This window comes from Numenius arquata, unplaced genomic scaffold (assembly GCF_964106895.1).
Source record: "Numenius arquata unplaced genomic scaffold, bNumArq3.hap1.1 HAP1_SCAFFOLD_957, whole genome shotgun sequence".
Lineage (NCBI taxonomy): Eukaryota > Metazoa > Chordata > Aves > Charadriiformes > Scolopacidae > Numenius > Numenius arquata.
The window spans coordinates 23376-45581 of NW_027414982.1; the positions used below are offsets into that span (position 1 = coordinate 23376).

Sequence of the window (22206 nt, forward strand, 5' to 3'; positions counted from 1 at the left end):
AATACCTTCCCTCCAACCCCACATCCAGCCCCCCCCACCCCTCCAGCCCCTCATCCAGCCCCCCCCCACCCCTCCAGCCCCACATCCTGCCCCACTGATCCCCCACCACCCCTCCAGCCCCACATCCCGCCCCACTGATCCCCCCCCAACCCCTACCCAAGTACCTTGATCTGCTCGTTGGCCTCCCTCAGCGCCCCGGCCCCGTCCCCCACCATCCTTTGCCGGACCGTCCCCAATCTTTCTAAGGGGGCGGCTACTTCGGGGGTGGCCAGTAGCCTCCGGGCCCGATCCTGCCAGGTGATGGCTCGCTCCGTCAGACACTGAAGGGCCTCCCCCTCGGGCAACCTGACGGGCAGCTTCTGGAGGGCCACCAGCAGGGCCAGGATGGTCTCCAGGCGCGGCCGGCGGGAACGTTGGCAAAGGGGGCAGAGGAACTTGGCCTCCCACTCCCACCAGGCCGGGGAGGGCTTCTGGTTGCCCAGGCGCGGCCACTGGACGCAGGAGGAGTGGAACCAGTCGCGGCAGAGCTGGCACTGCAGCATGGCGGGGGTCGGGGGGTGGCCGCAGACGCAGGAGGGGGGGCCGGGACCCGCCAAAGGGGGGGTGGGCTTTTGGGAGTTGGCGCGACGCAGGCGCAGCATCCCCTCCTTCTCCTTCTGCTCCCCGTCCTTGAAGGCCACCAGCTGGGGGAGAGGGGGGGGAAACGGGGGTCAGAGGGGGGGGAAACGGGGAGAAGGGGGGGTCAGAGGGGGGAAATGGGGGGAAAACGGGGAAAAGGAGGGGGGGAAACAGGGGTCAGAAGGGGGGAAAACGGGGAAAAGGGGGGGGGAAACAGGGGTCGGGGGGAAATAAGGGGGGGGGAAATAAGGGGGGGGAAATAAGGGGGGGGAAATAAGGGGGGGGAAATAAGGGGGGGAGGGGTGGAATGGGGGGGAAATAAGGGGGGGAGGGGTGGAATGGGGGGAAAAGGGAGGGGGAAATGGAGGGAAGGGAGGTCAGAGGGGGAAGGGGGGGAAGAAAGGGGGGCGGAAGAAGGGGGGGGGGAAGAAAGGGGGGGGGAAGAAAGGGGGGGGGAAGAAGGGGGGGGGAAGAAAGGGGGGGGAAGAAAGGGGGGGGGAAGAAAGGGGGGGGGAAGAAAGGGGGGGGGAAGAAAGGGGGGGGGAAGAAAGGGGGGGGAAGAAAGGGGGGGGAAGAAAGGGGGGGGAAGAAAGGGGGGGGAAGAAAGGGGGGGGAAGAAAGGGGGGGAAGAAAGGGGGGGAAGAAAGAAAGGGGGGGGGAAGAAAGAAAGGGGGGGGAAGAAAGAAAGGGGGGGGAAGAAAGAAAGGGGGGGGAAGAAAGAAAGGGGGGGGAAGAAAGAAAGGGGGGGGAAGAAAGAAAGGGGGGGGAAGAAAGAAAGGGGGGGGAAGAAAGAAAGGGGGGGGAAGAAAGAAAGGGGGGGGAAGAAAGAAAGGGGGGGGAAGAAAGAAAGGGGGGGGAAGAAAGAAGGGGGGGGAGAAAGAAAGGGGGGGGAGAAAGAAAGGGGGGGGAAGAAAGAAAGGGGGGGGGAGAAAGAAAGGGGGGGGAGAAAGAAAGGGGGGGGAGAAAGAAAGGGGGGGGAGAAAGAAAGGGGGGGGAGAAAGAAAGGGGGGGGAGAAGAAAGGGGGGGGAGAAAGAAAGGGGGGGGAGAAAGAAAGGGGGGGGAGAAAGAAAGGGGGGGAAGAAGGGGGAAAAAAGGGGGGGGAAGAGGAGGAAACGGGAGTCAGATGGGGGGGATGTGGGGTGGGATGGGGGGAGACGGGAATCGGGGGGAAGAGGGGTAGGGGGGGAAATGGGGGGCAAAGAGGGTCAGGATGGGGGGAATGGAGGTCAGATGGGGGAAATAGGGGGAAGGGGGGGGGAAATGTGGGGTGGAAGGGGTGTGGGGTTAGGGGGGTGGATGAGGGGGGAGGTTAAGAGCCCCCCCCCCCCCCCCCACGGAAAATGTGGGGTGCAGGGCTGACCCGGATTGGGGGAGATGTGGGGTGCCCCACAGACCCCCACCCCAATAAACCTTTGCTCACCACACCACCGGGGATGTGGTGTGGGAGGATGTGGTGTGGGGGGATGTGGGGCACAGGGGGGATGTGTGGGGGGATGTGGGGCACAGGGGGGGATGTGGGGCAGCCCCACAGCTCACCACGGCGCCGGGGTCGCGCAGGTCCTGTGCCGACAGCCCCAGACTCTCGGTGTCCAGTTTATAAAGCCCCGGCTCCTGCCGCCACTTGAGCCTTTTGCTGCTCCCGGAGCCGGCGTCAGCGCAAGGACAAAGCACCTGGGGGGCAGCCCTAGAGATGTGTGGGGCAGCCCCACAGACCCCCCCCTAAAAATACTGGGGGCAGCCCCCAGCCCCTTTATCACCCCCTAGAGACATGGGAAGCAGCCCCTTTACCCCCTCCTAGACCTATGGGATGAAGCCCCCAGCCCCTTTACCCCCCTCCTCAAGCTATGGGGCAGCCCCCCAAGCTATAGGGCAGCCCCATAACTCCTAGAGATATGTGGGGCAGCTTAATAGACCCTTAATAGTCGCTAGAAACACGGGAGGCAGCCCCTTTATCCCACCCTGTGTTACAGTGGGGCAGCTCCCAGCCCCTTTACCCCCCGCCTAGAGCTATGGGGCAGCCCCCCAAGCTATGGGGCGGCCCCAGACGCACCTCCAGGAGGGTGTAGCAGGAGTTTTTCTTGAGGAAGGTGCGGGAGGCCTTGTCCCTCCAGGAGTGCGCGGTCCCGACCTGCAGCTCCAGCTGCCGCAGCTCCTCCAGCCGCACCGGCAGGTCCCGCCCCACGGCCACCAGCCCCTCCAGGTCATCCAGGCAAGGGTAGTGGTCCCCGTTCTGTGGGGCAGAGGGGCCGGGGGTGAGATGGGGGAGATGGGGGGGGGGGTGTGGGAGAAACTGGGGAGTGGAATGGGGGGGGTTCAGAGCCCTTCTGTGGGGAGAAAGGGGGCGAGGAGCTGACCTGGATCAGAGGGGATATGGGGTGAGATGGGGGGTGAGATGGGGGGTGAGATGGGGGGTGAGATGGGGGGTGAGATGGGGGGTGAGATGGGGGGAATGGGGGGATGTGGAGAGGGATGTGGGGCTGGATGGGGGGAATGGGGGGATGTGGGGAGGGATGGGGGGTGAGATGGGGGGGAATGTGGGGCGGGATGGGGGGGAATGTGGGGGGGAATGTGGGGGGGCAGGATGGGGGGGAATGTGGGGGGGAATGTGGGGGGGAAGATGGGGGGAATGTGGGGGTTCAGAGCCCCGCTGTGGGGCAATGGGGGGGGGGGGGGATGTGGGGCGCTATGGGGCACACCTGGATCCCTTCGATATCAGTGATCCAGGTGGGATGGATCCCCCAGCGCCTGGAAGTTGGGGGGGTGTGGGGTGCTGGGGGGTGTGGGATGCTATGGGGCGCTGTGGGGCGCTATGGGGCGCACCTGGATCTCCTCCACGTCGGCGATCCAGGCCCGGGCCTTGGCCAGAGCCTCCCCCAGAGCCTGGATGTTGGGAAGAGCCACCGGGATGTTCTCGGCCTCTTTGATGATGGCGGCCAGGGTGGCCGGGGGGTGCTTCTGCCTGCGGGGGGGGGGGACAGACAGGTCAGGGACCCCCCCCCAGACTCCAGAGACACCCCCCCCCCAAGATCCTCTTTCCCCCCCCGGGATGTGTGGGTCTGCCCTATATATGTGGGTCCAGCCCCACACATGTGGGTCCAGCCCCTCCCTGACCTGGCCTCCAGCCACATCTGGGCCTTCTCCTCCCAGCGCTGGGTGATGGTCAGCCCCTGAGGACCCCCCCCGGCCCCCTCCCCCCCGCAGATGTGTGGGTCTGCCCCATATATGTGGGTCCAGCCCCACACGTGTGGGTCCAGCCCCCCTGACCTGACCTCCAGCCACATCTGGGTTTTCTCCTCTCAGTCCCTACAGATCCCCAACCCCTACGGACCCCCTCCCAACCTCTTTCCCCCCCCGGGATGTGTGGGTCTGCCCCATAGATGTGGGTCCAGCCCCACACGTGTGGGTCCAGCCCCCCTGACCTGACCTCCAGCCACATCTGGGTTTTCTCCTCTCAGTCCCTACAGATCCCCAACCCCTACGGACCCCCTCCCAACCTCTTTCCCCCCCCGGGATGTGTGGGTCTGCCCTATATATATGGGTCCAGCCCCACACGTGTGGGTCCAGCCCCTCCCTGACCTGGCCTCCAGCCACATCTGGGCCTTCTCCTCCCAGCGCTGGGCAATAGTCAGCCCCTTAGGACCCCCCCCAGCCCCCTCCCTCCCGCAGATGTGTGGGTCTGCCCTATATATGTGGGTCCAGCCCCACACGTGTGGGTCCAGCCCCTCCCTGACCTGGCCTCCAGGCACATCTGGGCCTTCTCCTCCCAGCGCTGGGCGATGGTCAGCAGCTCCTGTAACTCGCCCATGGCCGCCTCCACGGCGGGGCTGGTGGCCACCGTCCTGCCGGCCCCCATCAGCCCCCGCATGACGGGGAGGGGGACAGGGACCCTCGGGGACCTCAGGGTGGCCGTCACCTCCTCCAACCAGGTGGCCTGGGCCAGTTGACCTTCCAATCGCCGGCCCTCGGGGACCTCCACCCCTAAACGCGCCCCCTTTTCCAGTAGTCCCCTCAAAATCCCCGGCCCCGGGGGGGGGACGGAGTCCAGGGCGGCTCGTGCTTCCTCCTGAAAGGCTTCCACTCGCTCCAGCAGAGCCTGAAGTTGGGGGGGGGACACACACGACACAGGGTTGGGGACAAAGTGGGGACACCATGGAAGGGGTGGGGGGGGCCCCCACCGTGTCCCTCCCCCCATTCCCGGCTCACCTGGACCTCCCCGATCTGGTGGATGACGCAGGGCAACTGGGTCATCTGGGCCAGGAAGGCCCGGAGCTCCTCCAGCGTCAGCGAGGGGGGGGGGACACCTGCGTTTGGGGAGAGGGGGGGACACACACACACACGTGTCACTGAGGGGGGGGGCTGGGGGATGTGGGGGGACACAGGGACAGGGAGGCACAGGGGACGTGGGGGGACACAGGGACAGGGTGGGGACACTGCGGGCTGGGGGGGGACAGGGGACATGGGGGGGGACCGGGGGGCTGGGGGGCACAGGGGACGACACAGGAGGACACGAGGGACGGGGGGGGGACACGGGTGACGGAGGGGGGAGACGGGGGGGGCTGGGGGACACGGGGACACAGGAGAGGACGGGGGCGACATGGGGGGAACATGGAGGGACAAGGTCTGTGAGGGAAGGGGACACAGTGGGGGGGGGGCTGGGGTCTGTGGGGGACATGGGGGACACCGGGACAGGGTTGGGGACACCGTGGGATGACAGGGTGGGTGACAGGGTGACACTGCGAGTGACACCGGGTGACACCCCATCTCCTGGGCGCTGATGAGCTCCAGGGCCTCGGGATGGGATGGGACGGGGATGAGAGACGGACACAGGGACAGGGATGAGAGGGGGACACAGGGACAAGGCGGGTGACACCGGGACAAGGTGGGGGACACCGTGGGGTGACAGGGTGGGTGACAGGGTGACACTGCGGGTGACACCGGGTGACACCCCGTCTCCTGGGCGCTGATGAGCTCCAGGGCCTCGGGATGGGACGGGGATGAGAGACAGACACAAGGACAGGGATGAGAGAGGGACACAGGGACAAGGTGGGTGACACCGGGACAGGGTTGGGGACACCGTGGGGTGACAGGGTGGGTGACAGGGTGACACTGCGGGTGACACCCCGTCCCCTGGGCGCTGATGAGCTCCAGGGCCTTGGGATGGGATGGGACGGGGATGAGAGACAGACACAGGGACAGGGATGAGAGGGGGACACAGGGACAAGGCGGGTGACACCGGGACAGGGTTGGGGACACCGTGGGGTGATAGGGTGGGTGACGGGGTGACAGCGGGTGACACTCACCCCGTCTCCTGGGCGCTGATGAGCCCCAGGGCCTCGCAGACGCAGCGCTCAGCCTCCCCCAGGACGCCCTTCAGCCGATGGAGCAGCTCGTTCTCGGGGAATTTCCTCTCTCGCGCCTCCGACTCCAGCGCCCGCAGCTCCTCCAGCGCTGGGAATAAACCCCCCCCCCCAACCGGGGTCAGGCCTGCACCCCAAAACCCGCCCTCCGGGCACCCCAAATAACCCCTAGCCCCCCCGGGGGACTCACTGCGCTTCCGCCCGTCCTCCAGCTCCAGGGCCACCCGCACTTTGTTGGCCCAAGTGTCGAAGGACTCGGCCCGGACCTTCAGTTTGTGCAGCATGGCCGGCAGCTCGTCCAGCGTGTAGCGGTACCTGGGGGGGGGGGCAAAAAGGGGCGCAGGGGGGGGTCAGGAAGGGGTTTGGGGGGGACAGGAAGGGGTTGGGGGGGGCACAATGCATTTTTGGGAAAAAAAAAGGGGGGTTCGGGGGGAAAAAAGGTTTTTTGTGTGGGGACGGGAAGAGGTTTTGGGGGGCAGGAAGGGAGTTTGGGGGGGAAAAGGGGGTTTGGGGGGGACAGGAAGGGGTTTTGGGGGGCAGGAGGGGGTTTTTGGGGGGTGAGAAATAGTTTGGGGGGGTCAAGAAGGGTTTTTTTTGAGGGGAAGGTGGTTTTTTGGGGGGACAGGAAGGGGTTTTGGGGGGCAGGAAGGGAGTTTGTGGGGGAAAAGGGGGTTTGGGGGGGACAGGAAGGGGTTTTTGGGGGGGGTGAGAAATAGTTTGGGGGGGTCAAGAAGGGTTTTTTTTGAGGGGAAGGTGGTTTTTTGGGGGGCCAGGAAGGGGTTTTGGGGGGCAGGAAGGGAGTTTGAGGGGGAAAAGGGGGTTTGGGGGGGACAGGAAGGGGTTTTGGGGGGCAGGAGGGGGTTTTTGGGGGGTCAAGAAGGGGTTTTTTGAGGGGAAGGTGTTTTTTTGGGGGGACAGGAAGGGGTTTTGGGGGGCAGGGAGTTTGTGGGGGAAAAGGGGGTTTGGGAGGGACAGGAAGGGGTTTTGGGGGGCAGGAGGGGGTTTTTGGGGGGGTGAGAAATAGTTTGAGGGGGTCAAGAAGGGTTTTTTTTGAGGGGAAGGTGGTTTTTTGGGGGGACAGGAAGGGGTTTTGGGGGGCAGGAGTTTGTGGGGGAAAAGGGGGTTTGGGGGGGACAGGAAGGGGTTTTTGGGGGGGTGAGAAATAGTTTGGGGGGGTCAAGAAGGGTTTTTTTGAGGGGAAGGTGGTTTTTTGGGGGGCCAGGAAGGGGTTTTGGGGGCAGGAAGGGAGTTTGAGGGGGAAAAGGGGGTTGGGGGGGGACAGGAAGGGGTTTTTGGGGGGGTGAGAAATAGTTTGGGGGGGTCAAGAAGGGTTTTTTTGAGGGGAAGGTGTTTTTTTTGGGGGGACACGAAGGGGTTTTGGGGGGCAGGGAGTTTGTGGGGGAAAAGGGGGTTTGGGAGGGACAGGAAGGGGTTTTGGGGGGCAGGAGGGGGTTTTTGGGGGGGTGAGAAATAGTTTGAGGGGGTCAAGAAGGGTTTTTGGGGGGAAGGGTTTTTTTGGGGGGGGCAGGAAGGGGTTTTAGGGGGTAGAAAGGGGTTTGGGGGGAAAAAGAAGAGGGTTTGGGGGGCAGGAACAGAGTTTGGGGGGGAAGGGGATTTGGGGGGGGCAGGAAGGGGGTACAGGGAAGAAAGGGTTATTTTGGGGGGGCAGAAAGGGGGTCGGGGGGAAAATGGGGTTTTTAGGGGGGCAGGAAGGGGTTTGGGGGGGGGAAAAGGGGGTTTGGGGGGGACAGGAAGGGGTTTTGGGGGGACAGGAAGGGGTTTTTTTTTGGGGGAAGGGTTTTTTTTGGGGGGCAAGAAGGGGTTTTAGGGGGTAGAAAGGGTTTGGGGGGGGAAAAGAAAAGGGTTTGGGGGAAAAAGAAAAGGGGTTTGGGGGGAAAAAGAAGGGGGATTGGGGGGGAAAAAGAAGGGGGTTGGGGGGGCAGGAATAATTTGGGGGGGCAGAAAGGGATGAGGTTGCATTTTGAGGGCACAGGAAGGGGGTTTGGGGCATCAGGAAGGGGGAAGAAGGGATTTGGGGAGGGGCAGGACCCCCAAACTCCATACACACACACACCCCCCCCCCCTCCCCACCTTAAACACGGGGGTGTGGGTGTGCATGTGTGTCCCCCCCCCCCAAGTTTTACCGGAGGTAGTGCTTGCTGGGGGGGCATTTGCAGAGGTCGTCCATGTGGTAGAGGCAGACGAGCCCCTGGGGACAGTCGTAACAGGCCAAGGCCGAGAGGAAACACGTCGTCTTGCACTTGTCGCACTGACGCTCGTCATCCGGCAGCAGCTCGAAGGCCTCCCGTTCTGCCTCCGTGATACCCTACCGGGGGGGGGGACACACACGAAAAAAACCATTAGCCCCCCCCCCCATCAGGCCCAAAAATCCCTTACACCCCCCCCCCCCCACACCCATCAACCTTCCCCTTTAATTTCCGCCTCTGTTTTCCCCCAACCCAGGAAAAAAAACAAACCTGGAAACCACCCCCTCAACCCCACTGTGACCCCTCCCCGAGAAAAAAAAAAACCCTTAACCCCCCCCCCCCCTTTCAACCCCTCTGTGACCCCCCCCAGGAGAAAAACCCTTGAAACGCCCCCAATCAACCTCCAAAACCCCTTAAACACCCCCCCTCCCCAAACTTTCCCCTTTAATTCCCGCTTCCCTTTTCCCCTGAAGCAATAAAAAAAAACTCTGGAACCCCCCCTCAACCCCTCTTTGACCCCCCCTGGGAGAAAAACCCTTAACCCTCCCCGTTACGCCCCCCCACGGCCCCCTCCTCTCTAATTTCTGCCTCCGTGGTATTTTGAAATGGGGCAAAAAATGCCTTAAAACCCCCCCCGAAACCCCTTCCCCCTTTAATTCCCGCTGTTTTCTCCTGAACCAGGAAAAAAACCCTGGAAACCCCCTCCCAGCCCCTCTTTGACCCCCCCCGGGAGAAAAACCCTTAACCCTCCCCGTTACCCCCCCCCACGGCCCCCTCCCCTTTAATTTCTGCCTCTGTGGTATTTTGAAATGGGGCAAAAAATGCCTTAACCCCCCCCCCCCCAGAAACCCCTTCCCCCTTTAATTCCCGCTGTTTTCTCCTGAACCAGGAAAAAAACCCTGGAAACCCCCCCCCCAGCCCCTCTTTGACCCCCCCCGGGAGAAAAACCCTTAACCCTCCCCGTTACCCGTTACCCCTCCCCCACGGCCCCCCTCCTCTCTAATTTCTGCCTCCGTGGTATTTTGAAATGGGGCAAAAAACGCCTTAACCCCCCCCAGAAACCCCTTCCCCCTTTAATTCCCGCCGTTTTCTCCTGAACCAGGAAAAAAAACCCTGGAAACCCCCTCCCAGCCCCCTCTGTGACCCCCCCCGGGAGAAAAACCCTTAACCCTCCCCGTTACGCCCCCCCACGGCCCCCTCCTCTCTAATTTCTGCCTCCGTGGTATTTTGAAATGGGGCAAAAAATGCCTTAAAACCCCCCCCGAAACCCCTTCCCCCTTTAATTCCCGCTGTTTTCTCCTGAACCAGGAAAAAAACCCTGGAAACCCCCCTCCCAGCCCCTCTTTGACCCCCCCCGGGAGAAAAAACCCTTAACCCTCCCCATTACCCCCCCCCACGGCCCCCTCCTCTCTAATTTTCTGCCTCCGTGGTATTTTGAAATGGGGCAAAAAACGCCTTAACCCCCCCCAGAAACCCCTTCCCCCTTTAATTCCCGCCATTTTCCCCTGAACCAGGAAAAAAAAACCCTGGAACCCACCCCCCCCCCGGGATTTTTTTTTTTTTTTATGGGGGAGGGGGTTCCCCACCTTCTCCAGCAGGGCCTTGCGGAGCTTGCGCTCCTCCTGCACCAGGACGAACATCTCCTTGTGGACGGCGGCCGCCAGGTTGAGGTCCAGCTTCTCGGGGCTGGCGGCCATCTTGCAGATCAGCTCCTCGTGGGAGAAGACGCAGTAACGCCGCAGCCGCCGGTAATGCTCGATGCACTGACGGCCCGCCGGTAGCTACGGGGAGGAGGAGGGGGGGGGGGGGTTTAGAAAAGGGACCCACCCCCCCCACACACCCGCGCACACACACACACTTACACACCCCCCCCTGCAATTTGGGGGGTGGGGGCGCTAAAAAGGGGCCCCGAACCGATTTTAAGGGGGAGACGAGGAAGGTGGGGAAGTCAGGCTGGGAGGGAGGAGGGAGGGGAGCGAAGGGTTAAAGGGGTGGGGGGGGTGAGGTGGGGAGGGAGGCGGGAAATCACAGCCACTCACTCCACCAATCGCAGCCCCCTGACTCCTGCCTCCAATCACAGCCATTCACTCCCCCAATCACGGCCCCCCCCCTCCCACCTCCTCCAATCACAGCTATTCACTCCTCCAAGCACGGCCCCCCGACTCCCTCCTCCTCCAATCACAGCTACTCCCTCCTCCTCCAATCACGGCTACTCCCTCCTCCTCCAATCACGGCCCCCGACTCCCCTCCTCCTCCAATCACAGCTACTCCCTCCTCCTCCAATCACAGCTACTCCCTCCTCCTCCAATCACGGCTACTCCCTCCTCCTCCAATCACGGCCCCTGACTCCCCTCCTCCTCCAATCACAGCTACTCCCTCCTCCTCCAATCACGGCCCCTGACTCCCCTCCTCCTCCAATCACAGCTACTCCCTCCTCCTCCAATCACGGCCCCCGACTCCCCTCCTCCTCCAATCACAGCTACTCCCTCCTCCTCCAATCACGGCCCCCGACTCCCCTCCTCCTCCAATCACAGCTACTCCCTCCTCCAATCACGGCCCCTGACTCCCCTCCTCCTCCAATCACTGTTACTCCCGCCTCTAATCACAGCCCCTGACTCCCTCCTCCTCCAATCACGGCCATTCACTCCCCCAATCACAGCCCCCGACTCCCTCCTCCTCCTCCAATCACAGCTACTCCCTCCTCCTCCAATCACAGCTACTCCCTCCTCCTCCAATCACGGCCCCTGACTCCCTCCTCCTCCAATCACGACCATTCACTCCTCCAATCATGGCCCCTGACTCACTCCTCCTCCTCCAATCACGGCTACTCCCTCCTCCTCCAATCACGGCTATTCACTCCTCCTCCAATCACGGCCCCCAACTCCCCTCCTCCTCCTCCAATCAGTGTCCAATCGCAGCCAGCTGTTCCTCCAATCACAGCCACTCTCTCCTCCAATCACGGCCCCCGACTCATTCCCCCTCCCCTCCCCCCCCCCCCCCCAAACTCCCCCGGAGGAGCCTTTCCCAACCCTAAACTTCAGACTTTTTTGGGGGTGTCCCGTGTCCCCCCTCCCCCCAAACCTTGTTTTCGGGGGGGGCGGGGCAGGGGGCGGGGCTCTCACCCAATCAGCGGTGCAGAAATTAACGGCCTCGGCGAAGTTGTAGCCCTGGTTGAAGCCGCTGTGATAGGCCCTGGGGAAGGTGATGACGAACTCCCCCGCGCACTGATTGGTCCGCACCACCTGGGAAATTTGGGGTGAAAAGGGGTGAGAAAAGGGGTTGGGGTGGTTTTGTTTTTTTTTTTTGGGGGGGGGACGGGACACGGGGACACCCCGATACTCACGGGGACGCCGTGGGCCATGAGGGTGTTGGGGTTCATGAGGGTGACGAGCTGGTGCAGCAGGTCGGGCTGGCTCTCGAAAAGCTCCGGCGTCAGCTTCTTCATCACCTCCTCCAGGTGCTCGGCCGCGAAGGAGGGCACCCCGTACCACGTCTTGGGCTCGCCCCTGGGGGGGGGAAAAAAGGGGGGGGGGGTCACCCCAAAAATCCTATCACCCACGGGGTGGGGGCACCCCAAAACCTCCTCCCGCCCCGCACCATGATTTGGGCTCAACCCCAGGGGAGACGGGGTCAGGGCACCCCAAAAACCACCCTCCCACCCCGTACTACATCTTGGGCTCGCCCCTGGGGGGGGAGAAAAGAGGGGGTCACAGGGTCAGGGGTCACCCCAAAAATCCTACCACCCACGGGGTGGGGGTACCCCAAAACCTCCTCCCACCCCACACCATGATTTGGGCTCAATTCTGGGGAATACGGGATTGGGGGGACAACAAAACCCCTATTCCTGGTCTTGGGGTCACCCCTGGGGGGGTAAAGGGGGGGGGGTCACGGGGTCAGGGGCACCCCAAAATCCATCCTACCCCACCTTAGGGGTACCCCAAAACCTTCTCCAGCCCCATAACCTCATCTTCTGCTTGTCCTTAGGGGGTTGTAGCCCCCCAAAACCCTCCTCCAGTCCCATAACCCATCTCTAACTCATCTCTGGGTGGTGGGACCAGGTCAGAGACACCCCAAGAACCTTCTCCAGCCCCATAACCCATCATGAACTTGAACCTGGGGGGTCAGGAGCACCCCAAGAACCTTCTCCAGCCCCATAACCCATCGTGAACTTGAACCTGGGGGGTCAGGAGCACCCCAAGAACCTTCTCCAGCCCCATAACCCATCTTTAACTCATCTCTACGCGGTGGGACCGGGTCAGGAGCACCCCAAGAACCTTCTCCAGCCCCATAACTTCATTGTCTCCTTGTCTCTAGGTGGGGGGACCCCATCCCTCCCTCCCCAAACCCCCCCCAAAACACCCCCCCCCCCCAACCCCGAGCCCCCCACCAGTGGAGGTAGTTGATGGAGTAGCTCCAGTGGTCCTCGATGTGCCAGCAGAAGGCGGAGAAGACCATCCCCACGTAGAGCCAGGGCACCTTCATCCCCGAGATGTCGGCGTTGATGTGACAAAGCACCGACTGCTTCAGCACCGGCATCACGTTCAGGTTCCAGCCGCTGCCCGCGTATTCCTTGGGGGGGGGGAACACACAAAAAAAAAGGACATTGTCACCCCCCACCCCCGGTGGCTTTGAGAGCGGTCGGGAGGGACCTTTGGGGTCACCCGGGGCAGGGGTGGGGGTTGAAGGTCTCCAGAGCAGGAGACGCCAAAACCTTCTTCCAAAATTAAGAAGTTTTTCCTCATTTTGGGGTTCTGGGGAGCAGGAGGGACCTTTTGGAGCCACTCATGGGGGGGGGGGACGGGATTTTAGGGGTCCCCAGAGATGGAGACTCCACAACTCCCCCCAGGCGGCCCCCTTCCAGGGCTCTGGGACCCCCAAAATCGAGAAGTTTTTCCTCATTTTGGGGTTCCGGGGGTGGGGAGGGACCTTTTGGAGCCTTTTTAGGGTCACCCGGGGGGGGGTGGGACAAGAATCCGGGGGGGGGCCTCCAGATCCCTCATTGTCACGGCCACCGGGCCCCTTCTCCGTGGGGAGTTATGGGAAGTTACTGGGGCTCTACGGGTTGGATATGGGGCCCTATGGAGTGTTATGGGGGTCCTATGGGGTGTTACAGGTCTCTATGGGTTGGCTGTGGGGCCCTACAGGGCGTTATTGGGGCTCTATGGGTTGGTTATGGGGCCCTATGGGGCTTCACGGGGGTCCTATGGGGTGTTACGGGGCCCTATGGGGCATCATGGGTCCCTATGGGGCATCATGGGGGTCCTACGGGGAGTTTAGGGGGCGCTATGGGGTGTCATGGGGAGTTATGGGGTGCTACTGGGGCCCTATGGGGTGTTACAGGTCTCTATGGGGCGTTGAGGGGGCATCTATGGGGCAGTTATTTGGGTTCCATCATAGGAGACAGCTCCAGGGGCAGCACTTTCCCCCCCAAGTTGAGGCGGTGGCAATCTATAGGGTGGGCGTTTTCCCCCCAACTTAGGTGTGGGAGGCAGGGAGGGGGAGGAGTGAGAAAAATCTATGGGGCAGCCCCACATCTTCCTCACCTCCTCCTCCGGCGAGAGCTTCCTTTTGCCGTCGCTGATGGGGAAGCCGCTGCCGAACTCCTTGGAGTGGATGTCGGCCCCGTACTCCACCGTCACATCCTCCTCGATGCTGTTCACCAGCCGCCAGAACTCCTTCTCCACCAGCTCCGTGGGCACCATCTATGGGGCGAAACCCCCACTTTTTAGGGGACTTATGGGGCGGCTGTGGGTCGCCGGGGGGTTCGGGGGGCACTCACGTGGACAGGCATGTTGAAATAATCGGCTTTGAAGGAGTCGGCCATCTCCCCGAAGCTCTGCAGGGTGTACTCCCGCGTGGCCTGCTCGAAGCCGAAAGCTTCCGGGGGGCGTTTGCATTCCTATGGGGCAGGGGGAGAATGTGGGTCAGGGTAGGGGGGAGGTCCAGCCCCACAAATAGGATAGAGTCAGCCCCAGCCCCACAGATGCAAAACGGAGGTCACTAAGGCCATAGATGGGATAGAAGACGGGGGTATCCGGCTCCACAGATGTGACACAAGGGTCCCCAGCCCCACAGATGGGGGTCCTCAGCCCCATAGATGGGGATCTCCAGCCCCACAGATGGGGTAGGGTGTTGAGGTGGGGGTCCCCAGCTCCACAGATGGGAAACGGTGGTCATTAAAGCCACAGATGGGATAGAAGATGGGGGGTTCCCAGCCCCACAGATGAGATAAGATATCGAGTCAGGGGTCCCCAGCCCCACAGATGCGGGTCCCTGGCCCCACAGATGTCACAGATGGGGGTCTCCAGCCCCATAGATGGGGTAGGGCCAGCCCCAGCCCCACAGATGAGAAACGGGGGTCATCAAGGCCATAGATGGAACAGGAGATGGGGATATCTGGCCCCACAGACGTGACATCAGAGTCCCCAGCCCCACAGATAGGGGTCCCCAGCCCCACAGATAGGACAGGCCACAAGTTGGGGGTCCCCAGCCCCACAGATATCCAGGACATGACACGAGACAGAGGATCCCCAACCCCTCAGACAGACGGGACCCGAGGCGAGATGGGAACTCCCCAGCCCCACAAGCGAGCCGCGAGGCGACGCTATGGGTCCCGCCGTGGGTCCTCACCGCCATGACGCATTTGGGGCAGCGCCAGACGCCTTTGGGGATCTCGGGCAGGGGGGGCAGGAGGCAGAAGATGTGATAGTTGTCGTCGCAGCCGTCGCAGAGCAGCAGCTTGTCGTCCTCGTCCCCCCGCGAGCAGATGCGGCAGACGTAGGAATCCACCTGGGGGGAAGAGGGGGGGGTTCACTTGGGGGGCTGAGCCCCACGGCGAGGTGGGTTCGCTCCCCCCCTCCCGTGCCCCCCCCAGCGCTCACGAATTGGCTGTTGCTGTGGCTGCGGCGCAGGCGCATGGTCATTTTGGTGCAGGGTTCAGGGCTGTGGCGAAGCTCCTCTTTGCCCTCCGAGTACCAGGGGGGGGACGTGGGGGGCGGCTTGGCCTCGGGGGGCGGGGGCTCCTCCTTCACCACCACCGTGGGGGGGCACTCGGGGCCCTCTTTATCTGTGGGGGGAGGAAACAATTAGCGGGGACACACACACCCCCTACAACCAGCCCCTGTGGGGTGTTACGGGGGAGTTACGGGGTGTTACAGCGGTCCTATGGGGCGTTATTGCGACTCTATGGGGTGTCATGGGGGTTCTATGGGGCCCTATGGGGCATCATGTGGGTCCTACAGGGTACAATGTGGGTGTCATGGGGGTCTTATGGGGTGTTATTGGGGCCCTATGGGGCGTTATAGGGCTCTATGGGGTGTCAGGGGTGTTCTACAGGGCCCTATGGGTTGTTTGTGGGGCCCTATGGGGTGTCGTGGGGGTTCTATGGGGCCCTATGGGTTGGTTGTGGGGCCCTATGGGGCATCATGGGGGCCCTACGAGGTACAATGTAGGTGTCATGGGGGTCTTATGGGGTGTTACTGGGGCCCTATGGGTGGTTATGGGGCCCCATGGGGCATTAGGGGTGTTCTACTGGGCCCTATGGGTTGGTTGTGGGGCCCTATGGGGTGTCGTGGGGGTTCTATGGGACCCTATGGGGTGTCACGGGGCCCTGTGGGGTGTTAGGGGGGGTTCTATGGGGCTCCAAGGGTTTGTTATGGGGCCCTATGGGGCATGATGGGGGTCCTATGGGGCTCTATGGGGTGTTGGGGGGGGGGTCTATGCAACCCTATGGGTTGGTTATGGCACCCTATGGGTCGCTATGGGTCCCATGGGTCTCTATGGGTCCCACAGGTCCCTATGGGGTGCCCTCCATGACCCCCCTCCCCCCTGGAGACACACACACCCCCCCTCCCCTCCCCCCCAAAGTTTTCCCTTTTCCAGCCCAAAAAACCAATTGGGGTAAAAAGTGGCTGGATGAGGCAAAAAAATGCCCAAAAATGGGCAATAACCAGGGGGAAGGGGGGGGCACTAATTAGAGGCTTAAATAGACCCTCCCCCCTTGTTAGAGTAATTGAAGGATTTAACGACTTTGAATCAAAACGAGAAAGTGATAGAAGTGGTTAAAATAAGGGATTAAGCACTAATTATTACTAAAAATGGGTATTTTGGGGGTTTGGGGTTCCCACCCCCCACCCAAATAAATAAATTAATGAATTAAGGTTAATTAGAGTTAATTGTCGCTTTGGTTAAAAGGGGGGGAGGGGAGGCAGAACCCCTTCCCTCCTTTTAAAGAGGGGAAACCCCCCCCCTCGTTTGCCTCCTTCATGAATTTTAGCCAAGTCTGGGGAACCGACCCCAAAAAGCAGCGGCCGCAATGGTGAATTCTGGATTTATTCCCCCCCCCCCCCCCACCCCGTTTCTGGGGGTTTTTTACCCCAAAAGCCCCACCCCCCAACCCGTTTCCATGGCGACGCACCCTTCTTGCGCAGGGCCTTGTCCTTGGCCACCAGCCCCAGCCCCAACATTTTGGGGCCGGCCCCGTAGATCTGCAGCTTCTTCAGCTCCGGGTTCTTCTCGATGTCCTCCTCCGTGGGCTCCGGCTGCACAGGAGGGGATTTTGGTAAAATCGAGAGAAAAATGAGGGTTTTGGGGTAAAGTTGAGTGAAAGTGTTGGGTTTTTTTGTGGTAAAGTTGAAGAGAAGGGGGGGGGGGTTGGGGGTAAAGTTGAGGGGAAAAGGAGGAGGGTAGCGGTAAAATGGAGCAAAAAATGGGGTTATTGTGGTAAAATGGAGTGAAAAATGGACATTTTGTGGTACAGTTGAGAGGAAAAGGCCAGGTTTTTTGGTAAAGTTGAGGGAAAAAGGGGTGGGGTTTGGTAAAGTGGAGTGAAAAATGGGCTTTTTTGTGGTAAAACGGCGTGAAAAAGGTGGGCTTCTGTGGTGAAACGGCGTGAAAAAGGGGCGGTTCTGGTGGTAAAAAGGTGCAAAAAAGGGGGGGTTCTGGTGGCAAAAGGGCACCAAAAAGGGGGGGTTCTGTGGTAAAAGGGCGCCAAAAAGGGGGGGTTCTGGTGGTGAAACGGCACCGAAAAGGGGGGGTTCTGTGGCAAAAGAGCGCCAAAAAGGGGGGGGTTCTGTGGTAAAAGGGCGCCAAAAAGGGGGGGGTTCTGTGGTAAAAGGGCGCCAAAAAGGGGGGGGTTCTGTGGTAAAAGGGCGCCAAAAAGGGGGGGTTCTGTGGCAAAAGAGTGCCAAAAAGGGGGGGTTCTGTGGCAAAAGAGCGCCAAAAAGGGGGGGGGGGGGTCTGTGGTAAAAGAGCGCCAAAAAGGGGGGGGTTCTCTGGTAAAAGGGCGCCAAAAAGGGGGGGATTCTGTGGTAAAAGGGCGCCAAAAAGGGGGGGGGGTTCTGTGGTAAAAGGGCGCCAAAAAGGGGGGGATTCTGTGGTAAAAGGGCGCCAAAAAGGGGGGGGGGTTCTGTGGTAAAAGGGCGCCAAAAAGGGGGGGGGGTTCTGTGGTAAAAGGGCGCCAAAAAGGGGGGGGAGTTCTGTGGTAAAAGGGCGCCAAAAAGGGGGGGGGGTTCTCTGGTAAAAGGGTGCCAAAAAGGGGGGGGGTTCTGTGGTAAAAGGGCGCCAAAAAGGGGGGGTTCTGTGGCGAAAGGGTGCCAAAAGGGGGGGGGGGGAGTTCTGAGGTAAAAGGGCACCAAAAAGGGGGGGTTCTGAGGTAAAAAGGCGCCAAAAAGGGGGGGGGGGGGGGGTTCTGTGGTAAAAGGGCACCAAAAAGGGGGGGGTTCTGTGGTAAAAGGGCGCCAAAAAGGGAGGGTTCTGTGGCAAAAGAGCGCCAAAAAGGGAGGGTTCTGTGGCAAAAGAGCGCCAAAAAGGGGAGGTTCTGTGGCAAAAGAGCGCCAAAAAGGGGAGGTTCTGTGGCAAAAGAGCGCCAAAAAGGGGGGGTTCTGTGGCAAAAGAGCGCCAAAAAGGAGGGGGTTCTGTGGTAAAAGGGTGCCAAAAAGGGGGGGGTTCTGTGGTAAAAGGGTGCCAAAAAGGGGGGGGTTCTGTGGTAAAAGGGTGCCAAAAAGGGGGAGTTCTGTGGTAAAAGGGCGTTTTTTTGGTAAAAGGGCGCCTAAAAGGGCGTTTTTTTTGGTAAAAGGGCGCCTAAAAGGGGGTTTCTCTGGTAAAAGAGTGCAAAAAGGGGGTTTTTTTTGGTAAAATTAATGTTTTTGGGGGGGCTCTTACCTCTTGCTGCAGGCGCTTGGCCCGTCGGCCGTAGGTGTTGAACTTGGGGGGCTGGAGGGACTGTCGGAGGGGGATGCTGTGGGGCTTGTACTCCCGGTCCTTCTCCTCGCTCTCGAAAGGCCGCGGGTTACACTGCTAAAAGCAAAAAAAGCAAAACAACCCAAAAATTGAGAAAACCCTCTCAAACTAACCCCCCCCCCAAAAAAAAAAAAATTTAAAAAAAAAAAAAAAAAAAAGAATTTTCCCTTTTTTGGACCCCGTTTTACTCACCGCCAGGTTGGCCCCCGACTGGTACATCTCGTAGGGGTAAATGATGCGCTCGTAATGAGCCCGCAGTAACGAGCCGATGTTCTTCCCCGAGGGATAAGCCAACCTTTGGGCCACCCGAGCCCAACGCCGGTCCTTACAGATGGCTTCGTAACCCCCTTCCTCCATCACCACCTTGGGGTGGGGGGCAAAAAAAAAAAAAAACCAAAACCAACACATTAAAGACACCCCCCGCCAAAATTCATCCCCCCCTTCGTTAAAACTGAGTTTAAAAGGGCGGGATTTTTTGGTAAAGGAGAGCGAAAAAGGAGCGTCTTTTGGGAAAGGTGAGCGAAAAAGGGGCATCTTTTGGGGTAAAACTGAGTTTCAAAGAGGGTTTTTTTGGTAAAATTCAGTGGAAAATGGGGCTTCTTATGGTAAAGTTGAGTGAAAAAGGGGCGGTTTTGTGGTAAAACAGAGTTCAAATATGTTTTTTGGGGTAAAACTAAGTTTCAAAGAGGGTTTTTTTGGTAAAATTCAGTGGAAAATGGGGCTTCTTACGGTAAAGTTGAGTGAAAAAGGGGCGGTTTTGTGGTAAAACGGAGTTCAAATATGTTTTTTGGGGTAAAACTGAGTTTCAAAGAGGGTTTTTTTGGTAAAATTCAGTGGAAAATGGGGCTTCTTATGGTAAAGTTGAGTGAAAAAGGGGCGGGTTTGTGGTAAAATGGAGTTCAAAGATGTTTTTTGGGGTAAAACTGAGTTTCAAAGAGGGTTTTTTTGGTAAAATTCAGTGAAAAATGGGGCTTCTTATGGTAAAGTTAAGTGAAAAGGGTGTTTTTGTGGTAAAATTGAGTTAAAGGGGGGGGATTGGTAAAGTTGAAGGAAAAAGGCGGGTTTTTTTGGTAAAACAGAGTTAAAAAACAGGTTTTGTTGGTGAAGTTGAGTGAAAAAGGGGCGATTTTGTGGTAAAATGGAGTTCAAATATGTTTTTTGGGGTAAAACTGAGTTTCAAAGAGGGTTTTTTTTGGTAAAATTCAGTGGAAAATGGGGCTTCTTACGGTAAAGTTGAGTGAAAAAGGGGCGGTTTTGTGGTAAAATTGAGTTAAAAGGGGGGGATTGGTAAAGTTGAAGGAAAAAGGGGCGATTTTGTGGTAAAATTGAGTTTCAAAGAGGGTTTTTTGGTAAAATTCAGTGGAAAATGGGGTTTCTTATGGTAAAGTTGAGTGAAAAGGGCGTTTTTGAGGTAAAATTGACTTAAAAGGGGGGGATTGGTAAAGTTGAAGGAAAAAGGGGGGGGTGTTAAAGTTGAGTTAAAAAGCAGGTTTTGTTGGTGAAGTTGAGCAAAGAAGGACGTTTTGTTGGTAAAACTGAGTGAAAAATGGGGGGTAGGTAAAATTGGGCGAAAAAGTGGCATGTTTTTGTGGTAAAATTGAGTGAAAAATGGGGTTTCTTTTGGTAAAGTTGAGTGAAAAGGGATGGTTTTGTGGTAAAACTGAGTTAAGGGCGGGTTGGTAAAGTTGAAAGAAAAAGGGGGGGTTGGTAAAATTGAAAGAAAAAGGGGGGGTTGGTAAAGTTGAAAGAAAAAGGGGGGGTTGTGTGGTAAAATTGAAAAGTGGTGCGTTTTTGTAGTAAAATTGAGCGAAAAAGGAATTTTTTTGTTTGTAAAATCAAGTGAAAAAGAGCATTTTTGTAGTAAATTCATTAATCCATCCCCCCCCCTCTCCCCCCCCCAAGACCTTGCTGAGGCTGTACAGGTCCAGGATGCGCCGCTCGACGTTGGGGATTTTGAGGGAAGAACCTTGGATTTCCCAAAATTTGGCGATCTGGTCCAGGTAATTCAGCTTCACGCGGGTCTGCGCCTGGGGGGGGGATGACACACACAAAAAAAAAAAAGGGGGGTGAGCCCCAAAAATCATTGAGAGGGGAGAAATATGGGGGGGTGTCCCCCCAACCTTTTACTCACCTCCAGCTCGTTGAGGCGCTGGATGCGGGGGGTGAATCGGAAATTGTCGACTTCCACGGCAAAGGGGGGCTGCCAGTCCTGGGGGGGGGGACACACAACACAAAAAGGGGGGTCAGAAAGGACATTTGCCCCCCCCCAACTATGTGGGGAGGGGCAGCAGTGACATTGTGCCCCCCCAAAGTCCCACGTGGGGACACGAAGAGCAACCCCAAGGGAAAGGGGGGGGGGGGGGCAGGGAAAACAGGGCCAAGTGCCCCCTCAAATTTGGAGGGGGACACCATGGGGGGGGGTTGGGAAGATAAGGTGGGGGGCAGCAGTGACATTTCCTCCCCCCATTCCTATGTGGGGGGTCAGCAGTGACAGCCCCCCCCCGCCAAATTCCCATGTGGGGACACAAGAGCAGCCCCAAGGGAAAGGGGGGGGAAACAGGGCCATGAGCCCCCGAATTTTGGGGGGGGGGGGGGCACCCCATATAAAGGGGGGAGAAGGGGAGGCAACAGTGACATTGTCGTCCCCCCCCCAGAATTCCCATGTGGGGACACACAGAGCAACCCCAAGGGGGGGAGGGGGGGGGGAACAAGGCAATGTGCCCCCCAAATTGGGGGGGGACACACAATGTTGGGGGGGGTGTCAGCAGGAACTCCCCCCCCCAATTCCTATGGGGGGGGGGGTGTCAAAAGTGACAGCACCCCCAAATTCCCATGTGGGGACGCATAGAGCAGCCCCAAGGGAAGGGGGGGGGAAACAGGGCCACGTGCCCCCCCAAATTGGGGGGGGGCATCCTATGTTAAGGGGGGGGGCACCCCATATTAAGGGGGGGGGAAGAGGAGTCAGCAGTGACATTGTGTGTCGTCGTCCCCCCCCCCCAAAATTCCCATGGTGGGACACACAGAGCAACCCCAAGGGAAAACGGGGGGGGGGGGGAAGGGGGAAGAGGGCCACGTGCCCCCCCCAAATTGGGGGGAGACTCCCCATGTTGTTGGAGGGGGGGGGGGGGAGACACACGTCGGGGGGGAGGCAGTGACGTCAGCACAGCCGGGCCCGGCCCTCCCCGGAAGCCCTTTACCACCTCGGGGGGGGGGGGGGGGGGGAAGGCAGACGACCGGATCAGCCTGTTTCCCCACCCCCCCATCTAAAAAATACAAGCAGAGCCCCCCCCCCCCCCAAAATGGAAAAGGAGACAAAGTGCTCCCCCCCGGAAGAAGAGGGGACAACCCCACGGTGGGGGGGAAGGGGGAACAGGATCGTTTAAGACCGGGGGGGGGCAAATAGAGGGGGGCTGAGCACCCCTCCCCCCGTATTTCCAGGGCCCCCCCCCTTGCTTTAAGGGGTGGGTGGGCGATTTGGGGATAACCCCCCCCCCCGCCGGGGGCTGTGGCCGGGTCTGTCGTGTGTCCCCCCCCCCCCCGGCCCCTCGCCAGACAAAGGCTGGGCGCTGGCAGCCATATTGGCCACTGTTGTTGTTGTCAGGGCCCGGCGTGGGGGACACACACACACACAAACAGGGGCTTCCCCCCCCCCGCCAAATATGCTCCCCCCCCCCCCAGTACAAGGAGAGGGGGGGGGGGCAAAGAATAGAGAGAACCTGGAGGCCTCCCCTCCCCCAAAATTCAGTCCCTTTGCCCCCCCCCTTGCCCATGGGGGGTATTTACC

General features: G+C 59.8%; 1 protein-coding gene across 1 annotated transcript in view; it reads right to left on the reverse strand.

Moving 5' to 3' along the window:
- Window positions 1-20692, reverse strand: part of LOC141478313 (lysine-specific demethylase 5C-like) — a gene marked incomplete at its 5' end in the record, with an annotated part of 25313 nt that extends 4621 nt beyond the window's left edge. The window contains 23 exon segments of the mRNA XM_074167417.1: window positions 165-683; window positions 2156-2290; window positions 2670-2849; window positions 3440-3578; window positions 4351-4712; window positions 4823-4920; window positions 5168-5175; window positions 5920-6067; window positions 6167-6291; window positions 8121-8302; window positions 9770-9964; window positions 11306-11425; window positions 11527-11689; window positions 12571-12752; window positions 13727-13885; window positions 13963-14082; window positions 14814-14972; window positions 15065-15249; window positions 16600-16723; window positions 18345-18479; window positions 18615-18785; window positions 20327-20449; window positions 20554-20692. Coding sequence (XP_074023518.1) covers window positions 165-683; window positions 2156-2290; window positions 2670-2849; window positions 3440-3578; window positions 4351-4712; window positions 4823-4920; window positions 5168-5175; window positions 5920-6067; window positions 6167-6291; window positions 8121-8302; window positions 9770-9964; window positions 11306-11425; window positions 11527-11689; window positions 12571-12752; window positions 13727-13885; window positions 13963-14082; window positions 14814-14972; window positions 15065-15249; window positions 16600-16723; window positions 18345-18479; window positions 18615-18785; window positions 20327-20449; window positions 20554-20692 — 3871 coding nt within the window.
- Window positions 20693-22206: the final 1514 nt, after the last annotated feature.